This window comes from Tyto alba, unplaced genomic scaffold (genome assembly GCF_018691265.1).
Source record: "Tyto alba isolate M040663 unplaced genomic scaffold, T.alba_DEE_v4.0 Super-Scaffold_27, whole genome shotgun sequence".
Lineage (NCBI taxonomy): Eukaryota > Metazoa > Chordata > Aves > Strigiformes > Tytonidae > Tyto > Tyto alba.
This window is the reverse complement of record NW_024881301.1, coordinates 14365857-14379310: the sequence shown is the minus strand read 5'-3', so window position 1 is coordinate 14379310 and position 13454 is coordinate 14365857. Positions and strand designations below refer to the sequence as shown.

At 35.4% G+C, this 13454-nt stretch overlaps 1 protein-coding gene across 4 annotated transcripts in view; it reads right to left on the bottom strand.

The window, feature by feature from the left end:
* Positions 1 to 958: 958 nt before the first annotated feature.
* The window catches only part of CEP192 (centrosomal protein 192), a 72567-nt gene continuing 60071 nt past the window's right edge, over positions 959 to 13454 (bottom strand). For all 4 annotated transcript variants that reach the window (XM_042798086.1, XM_042798084.1, XM_042798085.1 and 1 more), the window contains 6 exons: positions 12925 to 13020; positions 11278 to 11397; positions 7368 to 7489; positions 6565 to 6688; positions 6036 to 6094; positions 959 to 1457 (listed from right to left, as the gene is read on the bottom strand). In XM_042798086.1, coding sequence (XP_042654020.1) covers positions 1319 to 1457; positions 6036 to 6094; positions 6565 to 6688; positions 7368 to 7489; positions 11278 to 11397; positions 12925 to 13020 — 660 coding nt within the window. In that variant the 3' untranslated portion in view covers positions 959 to 1318. The remainder of the gene's footprint in view (positions 1458 to 6035; positions 6095 to 6564; positions 6689 to 7367; positions 7490 to 11277; positions 11398 to 12924; positions 13021 to 13454) is intronic.

Below are 13454 nucleotides of genomic sequence, written 5' to 3'. Positions count from 1 at the left end.
CAAAAGCAATGCACTGGTTACTTCAGGTTTTTCCTCCCTGTTTTTTCAAATTTCCGTTGTTTGAAAACACAGTTAAACAAACAATCTCACGTTGAAAGCAATTTCACCCACACTTCTACCAACCTGAAGAAAGGAATAATGTACATATGCTATGACAGAACTATACTGTCAAAAAGCTACATTTTTAGCCTAAGGCAACTTCAGACATACAGTTTCATTCTACAGAAATAAAATAGCAGACAGAGCCAAAGGATACAAAGGACATGGTAACAATGGGTAAGCTGATTGTGTAACTGTTGTTCATGGACTCCTACAATATAAGAACTGGAGAATACTCCACAAAATTAGAAAGAAGCCAGTTCAGCACACAAAAAATAACTTCTGTTAAAAGAGCACACAGTGAACATTAAGAGCTTGCTGCCACATGTAGTTGTGGAAATCATGTGTCAAAAGGGTTCAAAAAGTTGAATCGATAAATTCATGAACAGGTCCATAATTGGGGGGAAAATGGGATAGGTGGGAATCTGCCTCCCATCCCTAATCCAATCACTGCAGATACTGAGGAAATGCAAGCAAAGTGAACCAAAACTAGCAGCCAGGCTTATGTCATCTCTCAAAGCAGTATTTTTCACCACTTAGAGATAGAATACTGGCTTAGATGAAGCGTTCTGGAGGGCTGAAGGTGGCACTGCTCATACACTGTTTTCACACTGGTAAGAGTTAAAAATGCTTATGCCTACCACTGAACTGTGTAAAAAGTTAGGGAGGTGATTGTCAGATCATTGATCTGATCCCCGCTTTACAAGATGGAAACATGATATTAGCAGGTCAGCTTCTGTACTGCAACCCCTCCCCCCTCTCCCCAACAGCCTTCCAAAAAAATTAGCACTGCCTAAGAGTAGGCAGCTTGATCCCTTACCTACAGCAAGAAATCCTCCAACCAAAGACAGAAATCAGGTAGAATCAACTGTTAGCACATAGACTTTATTTCTGTATTTACAATGCTTAAAATAAAATATATCAGTATCTAGCTACGCCTAATAAATGCAGAAATAGAAAACTTCCATTTTCAACAAAAGTGCAGAAACATAAATAAGAACATGATAACTTTAAAACATACAAAGTTCTTTCTCAGTGTTTTTTCTACGTGAACAGATCTGTAAAACAAGCACCATCATTCATCTTACAGAAGACTTTCCATCAAAGCAGCATCACAGGGCAAAACAAGGAAGACATTAGTATGGAAACACATTAGCATATCTCTGGATATTTTAAATGGCATAAACTGTTATAAATTATAAACAGTTATAGAACTGTTCTATTTTTTTGCAATAGCTTTACCACGTAGCCGAATATTAAGTAAGCCGTATTTGGTGGTCAGGACAATGAAGAGATCTTCAAATTTTCCTTCTGCCTTTGGCTTGAACTGGACTGGCACATTGATGTAATGATGGGATCTGTAAAACAGCAATTATGTGCATATTCAGTGTTAATGAACAAGTAAAGCCTACTAGATAGAGAAATTCTTGTCTAGTTTTGATTTTCACCAAAATAGTACATTGGATGTGCACTGGATCGTCAGGTTTATTTTTATAGATTTGATTACCTCTTATTCTTCTGAGGGGCTTTGATTGTAAAGGTCATTCTTTCCTACTAATAATATGAAGTACGACAATACTTCATTGCTGCTAGTTTACCAAAGTAAGTTCAGTCTGCCTCTGCAATAGTATTGACAGTGCATAAACTACATTTAGAGCTAAGTTACTACACTTCTTCCTTTCAGAAGTTATATGACAAGTACACTAAGATTTCCAATTCTTTCTGAAATTCCACCAATTTGAAGCTAGTAAAATCATTTCAATTACTTCTAATTGCCTCCATATTAAGAAGTATTTTGCTGAATCATTGCAAGTCAATACACCCATCCTCAAACAGTGTTTTAAAGATTTTACATTACACTTTTGTAAGTTATATAATTCCTCTTCTATTCAAATTGCATAAAAACACACAAGTGTAATGGGTAGCTGACTTAATTGTCAAAAGCCTAGAGTGAATTTTTTAAAAATATAAGCTATACAAGCAACAAGCTGAAAATGCTGAGTGGCAGTCTATTGGATTACAAAGCATCCAACAGAAATATCCAGCACTAACAGACAGCTAACAGTAACAGGCACATACTGGAATAAGGAAAAATTAACAGCATTTTTTAGCAATGCTGACAAAAGATGGCTTTGGTTTCTTTTACTATAACTTCAATTTTCTGCTCCTTGACAGTATTTACTATTATCCAACATCCTTTGGAATGGATATTTATAAGTAGGCTTAAATAATAGTAGGCTTATTTTCCCTACTTCTTATTTCCCTATCTTTTCAAACTCCTTTCTACACTAATCCAACCTACCATAATCCCATAATCGCACTGTGCTCTTCCCTTCTCCTACCTGGGCAAATCGTAATATTGGCCCTACATACAACCCTGATCCCAGCCTCCTTTGTTTAGTGTCATCCTTAGTGCTAAAACAGTCACACTAGCAAGTGGGGGTTTTTTGTTTGTGTTTTTTTGTTTGCTTGTTTGTTTTTAAACAGATCCTGATCAATCAAGTAATTTAAGAGTAGACACTTTCAGAAGAAAGTCTGGTATGCTACTTTATGTTCCTAATTGGGTTAATACGAAAACAAAGCACTAATTATGTTGTACTAAACTACAATCAACAACACAGAAAAGAAGTACAGCCAGATCAGGGTTTCATGTCTCACAGCTGATTGCCAAGTGTTGCATAACAAACCTGACATGCTCTGTCTCTTTAACTAATATATAGGATGAAAATATTTACTCAACTTTATTTTTAAAAATCCATTTTATAAATTAAGAACACCATTATGAGTATTTAATCTGCAACAGATGCACTATATTAGAAAACACAAATTTTAGTAAGAATAGAGTGTGAAGCTGCATACAACAAGACCACCTGAGAATTTACAAAAATAAAACTAAAATCAGCATAAAGTCGGGAGGGATGCAAAAATCTATGTCTTCATCTCCAAAATAACATATGTATGGTTGCTTATGTATCCTAACACTTACTCAAAAGAACAGTATCACCAAAGTCAAACTTATAATATCAAAAACTTACTACTAAGTTCTGTATCACTCTTTTAAAGAGATGGCCACATCTGGCTGTCAAATACTAATTTCCAGAGTGCATATGGTATGATCTCAGTGATACTGAGGCAGAGCATAGTTTCTTTGCTTATGACATCTACATTCAGTTCCATTACTTATAACTTTTCACTATGCCTGCAATTCAATTAGTCTATGAATACTACATGGCCTTTACAGGTTGTTGCATCAGTTTCAAGTGGTATTTCTAAAAAGTCAGGGATGTCTGAAGCCTACTTCATAGACAAACTAATACTGTAGTCCTCTAAACATGATAACAGCTACTGCTAAGTTTAAAAAGAACAGTATGGGTAAGCTGCATCTAAGCCACAGTAACCAGATCTACCACCAACGAGTAACTCCTGACACCCAGAATGGTGGCTGCTGGAACCAAAAATAATTAGTTAGGCAAAAAACAGTTTTACCTTTTAGCAACATCCAAAATATATACTAGCCCCTAATCCACTTATTTCAGATGGCTTCTGAAGGCTAGGCAATAGGAACAACTTCGTTTTCAAGCTTTTTTTTTTTTTAGATAGGTGTAACCTGATAGTCCTTCCAGAAACAGAACTTAGCCGAAGGTTTTTAAAAAGTCAAGTGTATTTTAATGTTTTATCCATATGTTTATACCACTTAAGAGTCATCTTGTTAAAGGCACTCTCTTTGTAGTGAAAAAAAATTCTACCCTATCAACAAATAAAATGCCTCTTTTGAATGCCAATTCCAGACAGAATTCCTTCCCATTCATTCTTCACAGGACTTGTAATATTAGCTAAATGATTAAGTTAAAAACAAAATATACGCTTTAAGATATTTGGTGAAGATGATTAAAATTCCTTTCTCTCCCTCCCCACCCCTATAGTTTTGGTTGCAAGACACTGTATTTGGATAAAGCCCATTATTATTTTCAACAAAGCAAACTGTGGTAAAGGAACCAGCAGTGTTATGTATTGGTACTTGTGATGACATAACCAATTGAACACGAACTGGCAAGCCACTATACCAATTTCTGAAGGTCAAACTCTTGATATTAAATACAAATACAAACTTGCAATTCTATTATCCAGATTTAAAACCTGATTACACAGGATTGCTTTAAAATTTGGCCCTCAAACTGAAGACCATGCAACAGACCATATATACTACATGACACTTTTTTGGGCCAAAAATGTAGGTAGGTGTTATTTTATTTTTACACTCTTATTCACAGGGTAATATTCCAAGTTCCTGCAAACAATTTTCTTATCCAATTACTTTTGAACATTACTTGTAAGATATCCAGTTAACCTAGTTCAGAAGGAAACAGTTAACAGTGGCTTTCTTGCAATCTTCCTTGATGCTGTTCTCAAATAAAATCCATTTAAAGAAGTTCTTTTAACACTTTTTTAAAAGCATCTATCCAAGTCAGGTAATTCTGTGCTTTATGCTCTTAAATGGGAGAACTTCTTCAGAGATCTATGTTGACTTCAGGTAAATGAATTTTTAAAAAGCTAGGAAAGGCCAATATTTACAACTGAAGAAATAACAGCCAAAGTTACTAGAAAAAAAGGTTGTAGGACGTTATTAGAAGGTGAAGTATATTCAGTTGATAACCCCTGGAACCGGAAGACTGGATTTTAAACTTGTTAAGTCTGCTTTAGACAAAAGAAATCAGAGTTCATCATCTCTCACACAAAAATGTATCAAATAGCTTTTATAGATATTTCAACAATATTCTTGAGCAATGCTAAGTGTCTTCCAGTGAAGTTACTCATCTTTTTTTCCAGGGACAATCAAGCCATCCTGTCCTTTGTCTGCAGCTGTACAGCCTCAGACAGATCTAGCTAGTCTTTATGTGAATATTTTTATCTTTATTTGGATAGATTTTATCTTGGTCACTGCCTCCATAAAAAACTTCTGTGCAGTCTGATGTGACATATTTAATAAAAAGATGCCAGTCAAATAGAAACACATGCCTAAGTGAAGTTCTAACACTTTGCACTAAAAGTGGCCTTAAGAATACCTTCAATGCCTGTGGTTAATACCACCACAGCCTTGTCTTTATAATATATGCTAAGTATCATTGGCAGACACAAAACTAGATTAGGAGCCAGAGTATCTAGTTCCATTTATGATTTTGCTCACAATTTCTGTTCTCAATACCCTCAGTTTCCCCATCTTTAAAACGGGGACCTGTTTAAACACTGAGACTGTATGCTGTATGACTTCTAATGAAATGGTTGCATTTCTGTCTTCCTGACAATCCCACTGTTAGTTGACCATGTGAGATGCTATACTTCTTGAAGAGATGACCAATAGCACTGCCAAACACTTGTAATGAACTCCAAAGATGACTGACTTTATTTTCAGGGATTGTTATCACCAACTTGAAAATTCCTTTTAGGCAGGTAATATGCTGAAATACTTGGTATGACCAGGCAACTCCACTGGCTGCTCAAACCTTGTATTTGCAGAGAATCTTTGATGCAGCTCTGCAGGTTTGTCAAATTAGAAGCATGATGAAGGCAATTTGCTTGGTCTGTTGTGCAGAAATTATAAATGGAAGGAATGACTTGATTGTGCACAGCATGCCAAATGGTTAAATGAAGCATTAGGCTTAGCATTAAAAGCAGCAGCACTGTTAGAAACAATTTGCAGGGAAGAAATTGGCAGATGCAGAAATAACTGTGTGGGCTCATTCTGCTGCTAACCAAGATTACAGAATACAGTTTAGCAAAAAAAAAAAAAAAACCACCACAGAAACCTTTAACTAGACATCCAGAATGTTGGATATTTATATCTACATTTTAGCACTGTATGTATAGCAAAGATATTTATCTGAGTTACTTGTTTAATTTTTTTGTTAGGAGAGAATGTTAGCATATGTATTACTCACCTTAGAGAGTATTTTGAGTGCTTGATGTAGAAAGGCTCTTTGGGACTTAGAAATTGCAGCTGCAATTTAACACAAAATGTTTAAAAGCACGCTCTATCTAAATGTTTCATACTCAATTTATGACATTCTTAAGATAAAACAGGTCACTCACAAATACAGCTTTACACAGACCCAGGTTTTAAAAATAAAACGTGCCCGTATTTGTGCACAGTAAGAAAAATTCACATCTCAATATTTTAATGAAGTTTAAAAATAAAAGAAATAAATCAAGATGATAAGAAATCTATGCAAACTATAATGTATTATTTTTTCAGTTGCAAATATTTTACAAATACACTCAATGATTCAGTCAAAGAGAAAAATTACAGGAAAAAATACTTCAAATATAATATTGACTTTTGAAACTAAAAAACTAAGATTTGTACTACTGCAGTCTTCTGCCAAGAGTGAAAAAAAAAAAAAAACAGTGCAGTTGAACTGTTGGAAGGACTTATGAAAATATATTTAAAATGAAGTCTGTCAAACTTACCAAGTGTGTTGTAAAGGAATTATTCCGCAAGTTGACCTTTATCGTGCATGATTCCCCAACTCTAGTTGGAGGAAAGGTGTACAGGTCTTCTGGTGCATATACCCCTCGAATTATCTCATTTTGTCTAATTTGAAAAAGGGATTTAAGGTATTAAGATTTCCTACTTAATGGTCCAGATATATTGATTGCATACTTCAAGATAACAGGTGGATTTTCTGAGATGAAATCGGGAAAAACTGAAAAATCCTGAAGGTATCAACTATCTCACCTTAAGTTTTATAGGCAATACATTTTAGCCAGAAAGAATAATGAAAGCATTGCTGTGGCATAAATATATGCACATTTACTTATACACACTTTCACAATCTGATTTTTTTCCCCCACATGCTTTACTGGAGAACTAGACTCTTCTCAGAGATGCCATGTTTAACCAAAGCATTTTACTTCCCTATATATTCACATCATCCCACAGTAAAACAACTGGAAATTAACTTAAGACTGACTAACAGCAAGATTAAGACCTGCAATACAGTGGTCTTCTCAGAAGTGACTTAACAGTTCTATGGAGTCTCCAAAAGAAAAGTATACAAGACTCTACTGCTGACACCAGCTCATTTACAACAGCAAACCAGTCAGGCAACTTCGAAACCCAAATGAAAAGAAAAATCATGGAAGATTTAACAATACAAAACCATTAAGAGGTTTGGTAAGTCTGTTTACCCTTTAACTCTTAGAATCGTAAAATAATTCAGGTCTTTTACCCAGTTGCAGACTCTCTCATTCCAGGTTTTGTCCATACATACCCTGCTCTAATTGTACGTGCTTCAGAGTAAACCTTCATTTCTGGTATAATTGGAAGCTCAGTTTTTCTGAGGGCACTTGCAGAAGCTTTCACAATTGAAGTTTCATTTTCTGTTTTAGTACCCTATTGGCAAAAATAGAGAAGCCTTTAAACTCTGCATTCAAAAGTATTTAAGTATTCAAGCATGTAAGTCATTCGCTTTACCCAATCCAAGACTTTTCATTTAAAGTATAATCTTTCAGGAATAGTAGAGTCTGGATCACTGAGACAGAAGCAATGATTTAGGCGGAATACTTTAACAGGCTTCTGTGTCTTATGAATACTTTATTTGTTACAAGCCAGTTCACAACAACCTAGCAGCACAGGTGGAAACTTGAGAAGGATTCTAGCAATGAAGATTTTACTAAAAGCCAACACAAAAACCAATTCCTCTGCAGATATTCTGCCCATATGCCTCAAGAACAGCAAAGTTGGCTAAACAACTGCTCAGAAAGAAGGCAGGCATAAGTCATCATTATAGTTTGAATTCTCACAACAGGAAAAACCTTTGTAATAATTTTGCATTATGAACAATACATCCTTTTCAAAGAAAGGTCTTTCCAGAGAAACAATCTGATATTGCATTATATGGTAACTGTTACATTCAGAAACTAGGCTAAAATATTTACCATTGTCAGAACCTCCATTCAGCATACTCTAACACAAGACCAGATCACTCTAAGGGAATACTTTGTCAAATAGCCCATTTCAAACTCTGCATTGTTTAACAAATCTAGCCAGGTACTGATCAGCGCCTGCTGGGTCACAACACCTTGAACAAAGTCAAAGAACCAAAAGAACCTCCTACACTTATGGTCGTACAATATTATTTCAGTTTTTGAAATGCTGCTGACATTTTAGACAAGTAGTTGATTTCCTTATGCAGGGAAGATTAAAAAAATAGATTTATCTTCGATAGAGCTGCTATGACAAACTTGTCTTTTAGACATTCATTTTTTCTATTGAAAGAGCTGCTAATCAGTCTGTCAGAAATAGCAGCAGCCAAAAAGAAAAAAATCTTAATTTTAAAGAATATTTTTCAGTTGCAAATAACCCAGGAACCACAGTAGAACCCAATACATAAAGACATGTAAGGATCTGTACATGTGTCTTGTTATAAGAGCTTTTAATTTTTCACTAGATGGAAAATTATGGGTGTCATGACTCAGTGTTATCAATCAAACTAATTTATCAATATGACAAGTTTACTGCACAAAAATAAGGCACATTATGGAAAACGATCAGAAATTCCCCCAGTCTTTTGAAGGGCATCCTGAAGTACAGCATGCTTTATCATAGCTGCTACTGACTTCTGTTTCAGATGAAAGCGGTATTATAACACTGTCCAAATGGTTACAGTTGAGTGCTGTTGTTCCAAAGCAACCTCAGGAGCGCAGACATTTGTTCAGCTTTAAAATTGGAATTATTTTGCTCACAAAACTTAAACATAATTTTCCTTCTCTCACTCCTGGGATACCCAAAGAAGATGAAGCTTTGCACTGCTGATAATAATAATCAAATCAGAATTCTTAGCAGTATGCTTTGTGTTAAGTCTTAAGAAATTCAGCTCAGTTTGTTGCAAAATGAAACATTAAAAAGTTACATAGTTACACAGGTAAAGTGCATAAACCATGAAAATTAAAAAATGGTACCCACTTAACATATGTCATATCTTCGAACAACAACAAGGATTCTTCATGCAGTCCTCAACTTTCTACGTGCTAAAGGAACAATCAGATCTTAGGTGCTGCCTCAGCCTTCCAGCAAGTTCTTGCTAGTTCCCTTTTTCACCCAGAAGAGACCAATAATTAGACTGAAATACCAACCCAAGACTGACGTGCACAATGACAACACTCGTTCTTAGCTCAATGATCTTAGGATGATACCTGATAGCAGACTAAGAAATGTTTCTCAGGAAAAGGAAAAACTAGGTCTGAATGGCCAGTGTTGAGAGGGTGGGCCTGCAAAGCACATGTAAAATCCCTCCCCTTTTTTTGTCTCTGGAATCAGTTTTGGAGACATGATCTTCTGAGCTCCTGAATACAATTGCCAGTGGTAGGGACTGCAAATGCAGAACATAAAGTCACAGTTAATTGTTTTTTTCAGGAAAAAAGAAAATGGTACCACTAATTTTCTTAACTTCAATTCGTTCTTTTAGTTCTTTCCTGAGCTCTTCCAAATTTTTCATTTCTTTTGCAGCTGTTCTATAAATAAATACCACTCAGTCACTCTGCATGACAGACAGTCTTCCCACTTCATTCCATCAAAAGTCACATTAACCAGAACCGTAGCCCCCTGCCTCAGCAAACCTAGCAGGATCAAAGTCCTTTTAAAAGTTCTAGTAACACAGTCTAAACTCTCGATCCCTAGGACATAATAGGTTATAATTGACTTGTCTTCTTGACTAAAAGTGGATCTGATTAAAAAGCTGCAACAACCTAAGTAAAGGTTCTGTGTTGACCCCTCTTACAAACAGACATAGTTCCATACCTAGTTGATAAACAAAGTATTTCCCTCTCAACTCTTTTTCAAAATGATTGTGACACACTTCAAGTATTTTCTTCAAAATTTTTACCATATGCACAAACAGATGCTGGAAAGATCTAATTGTTAACAGCTTTGAAAAAAAAAATATCAAGAGGAACAAATATGACATGGTAGTTCAAAAACATTAATACCAAGTTGCGCTGCTCAGAGATTTACGCAACTGACAACTAGTCACATTTTAAGAGAATTCTTCACAACTCTAGATTTCTGATAAAGAATTCTTCTTCAACTGGATGTTTTCCTCATTTTAAGGAAAATTATGTTCAAAAGAACTAGATGAAAGCTGAAAAAAACCTCTCCCAAACCAAACATTATGCAGGTCTTGTTCTTCATGCTAGGATCAGAAGTTATTTAACATACTTTTTTTTACAAGTCCCCTTTTCAACACGATTAACTACTGGGAAGAACAAGGACCTTATAAATTAAAAAGTAAGGTACCCTGGCAAGAAGGGTAAGTAAAGTTCCTACTATTGAAACAGGCTTGGTACTCTAAAGAAAGATCACCAATCTTTACCTGGGCTTTTTAGAAAAATCAAGTCAAACTCTCTGGAGAAGACTGCAAAGCACATATAGCAATCATGCAATACTGAACGTACAAAGTTCTTCACATTCAGCTTATTTAACTAACCATTAGAATTAATTCCTCCTAATAGTGATAGATTCTCTGTCCTATGTAGAGTCCTCTTGTAAAGATGGTGTGTTAGGGATTAAAAGCAAGGTAAGGACCAAGAGCAAAGAAAACCAATTCTAGCTCCCAAACCCCTCCCAAGCCTCACCATAAAATTAGAGCAGAGGAACAATTAGTGGCGCAGAGAGCTCAAATCCAATCACTCTCATGGACAAAACCCAAAAATCACCCCTACTTGCACTGTTACTCTGATAAAATACTCAGATTCTATCAGAAACACATCCGTATCTCCAATAAGGATATTTGAAAGTTCCAATAATGCAGTTACATATTATAGCAAAGGTCAGTTACTTTGTTATTTACAAAAATAAAACTAGTCCACTTAGTGTCCAATACCCACAAATCTGCATCTACAGAAATAATTTCCACAGAAGACAAGTTTATCTCTACTTTCTCTGAGCAAAATAAAATCTTACGTCTTAAATGGTAAAAGATCATGCATTATCAGATAAGCAAGATGAAAAAGTTTTTTTTGTAATGTAAAAAAAACCCAGTACAGTTTAGTCCAACAAAAATATCAGCAAGGATTTTTTTTCAGAATATGCCAGTGTGTATAAGAAAGAGTACTGTATAGTAAAATTAAGATGTTTCCAAAAATTTGTGCTCAGAACAGTGTTTACAGCATTTATATACTCACCACTCCAGAAAGCTGAAATCTTAATTTGTGTTTCCAACTAGGTACTTCAACTGGGTGACACTCAAGGTCCCAGAACTGGGAGTAATCCCCTTTATCTCTGGGTAAAAAGATTATAGCAACCTACCAAAACAAGAGAAAAATTTTGCCGAAGCTTATTAAAATAATCTATACATCTTCACAATTTTACCTACAGAAAGTTACAGTTAAGCCAGCACAAAATTTACACACTACAGAACATACTTTCCACACAAAGGTGATCTTGTAGAAAACAATACAGCTCATCCTCCTTTGCCCACAAGAGAAAAAGTTTTGAGGAAATAGGTTGTGCAAGCAATCTCAAACACAATTTGAGTTCAGCTAATCTACTTTAAAGGAAGTCAGCAAGTGCTTGCACAATTATTTCTATTAGTTAAATAGGGGAGAAGGGAACCAGGAAGAGAATACATGCAGCTGAAAGACAGTAGTACCTTCCTTCATCTGTCAGCTAAGCTGTACATAACTATTTCTCCAGCTCCAAGTCCATATGCACACTGCACTACAATTACTAGCAGGCCTGAAATTTAAACCAACTTTCAGGCTATGCATCTCATCATCCTTAAAGGTCACCTATGTAACAAAGACTCATCTCCATGTAGTGTTGTGCCAGGTTAATTCAAGAGTAAACTTGCATAGTTCTCAGAGTTGAGGTTGGGGAAAAAAGAGAGGGGGAGCAGCAGATTAGAATAGATAACTACAACTGTATCTAATTAGCCAAATATTATCATACCCACTGCAAAAACCAGCAAATCATAATAGCACTGTACCTTATCAGCTCCAGCCAACAGCCTGACATGGCAATAAAGTAAATGTTACTCAAGTAGGCCTCAACTAGAATGGCTAAGGCAAAGACAATTGTTTAAATTCAAATAATGTTTTTCAGTATTATGAAGTAACTATGAAACTAAGTTTTTTTTATATCTTGTAAATACATTACAAATTGCATCATCATAGAAATAAGGTAGTTAAGGAATGTCATAATAATCCATGAAGATGAAGAGATAGAATTGAAGTAACATTAAGGGAGAAGGTGAGGGATAAAAGCCTCATAGAAATCCAGTCAGTATGTCCTTGGATGTGCTTTATAATTGTGGTTATGAAACCCTCTACTGGCCAGGAGATAAAACTGTAAGTCAAATGAAATCAGCTTTAGGAACAGACAACCGTTATTGAACAAGCACAAGACTGCTTCTAAAGAAGGGAGACCAGTTCTCACACCCGTTTCATAAGAACCCAGTGTTAGTTGCAATCTTCTTGTGGATTTTTACAACACATTTAAAACCAATTTTCTATTCCACAGTCATTTTTTTTAAAATCCCTCAAAACTCCAAAACAAAACACAAGAACACCACCATGTCAAAGTCAAACTGCATATTGCATGAATTCTTAGAATCAACTCAGCTGACATGGTAACAACTGTGCTACGTAGATACTAACTACTTGATACACCCCAGTAATCAATTTTGGAAGTCCAACATTTTTATCTTTATCAGATAAAGTATGACCAGCTTGAAAAATTCAGCTGTTATTTCGGGTAATTTCTTATGTAAAATCCTATTTTACAATTGAGATACAATAAAATTCTTGAAATATTTATAAATGTCGGTTTACCTTCTCTTCTCCATGAGCCTCAAGAGTACCAGAAACACGGGAACATATGAAAACAGAGTACGTCACCCTATAAACATAAGCAGTTCCATCCACATCCTGCAAATAAATTTATGAGTCACATTCAGAAGGCAAAGGGGAGGAAAAACAAAAGAAAACAAAACAAAAAAGCCCTACAACCTTAAAAACCCAACACTCAATACATCCACCCATACACCGCCCCTGCAAAAGACTGAAGAAAATACAGCCAATCAAGCTGCTTTCAAGTGAACCAATAATACTGACACCATAAAAGCAAATTAATAAAGATTAAAACTACTACAACATTTATGCAATCACTGTGACTACTGACTTCCAGTTTAGAGGAAATGCACTGGCTGGAATATGGCACTCCGTCTCCTGGGCTACATAAACATTTTTCATCATTTCATGACAACAGACCATAATAATTCTAGCATAAAATGCAAGTGACCATCACAGCATTTCAGACTATCAAAAAATAGGAAAGCATGTACAATTACTGTAGCTGTACC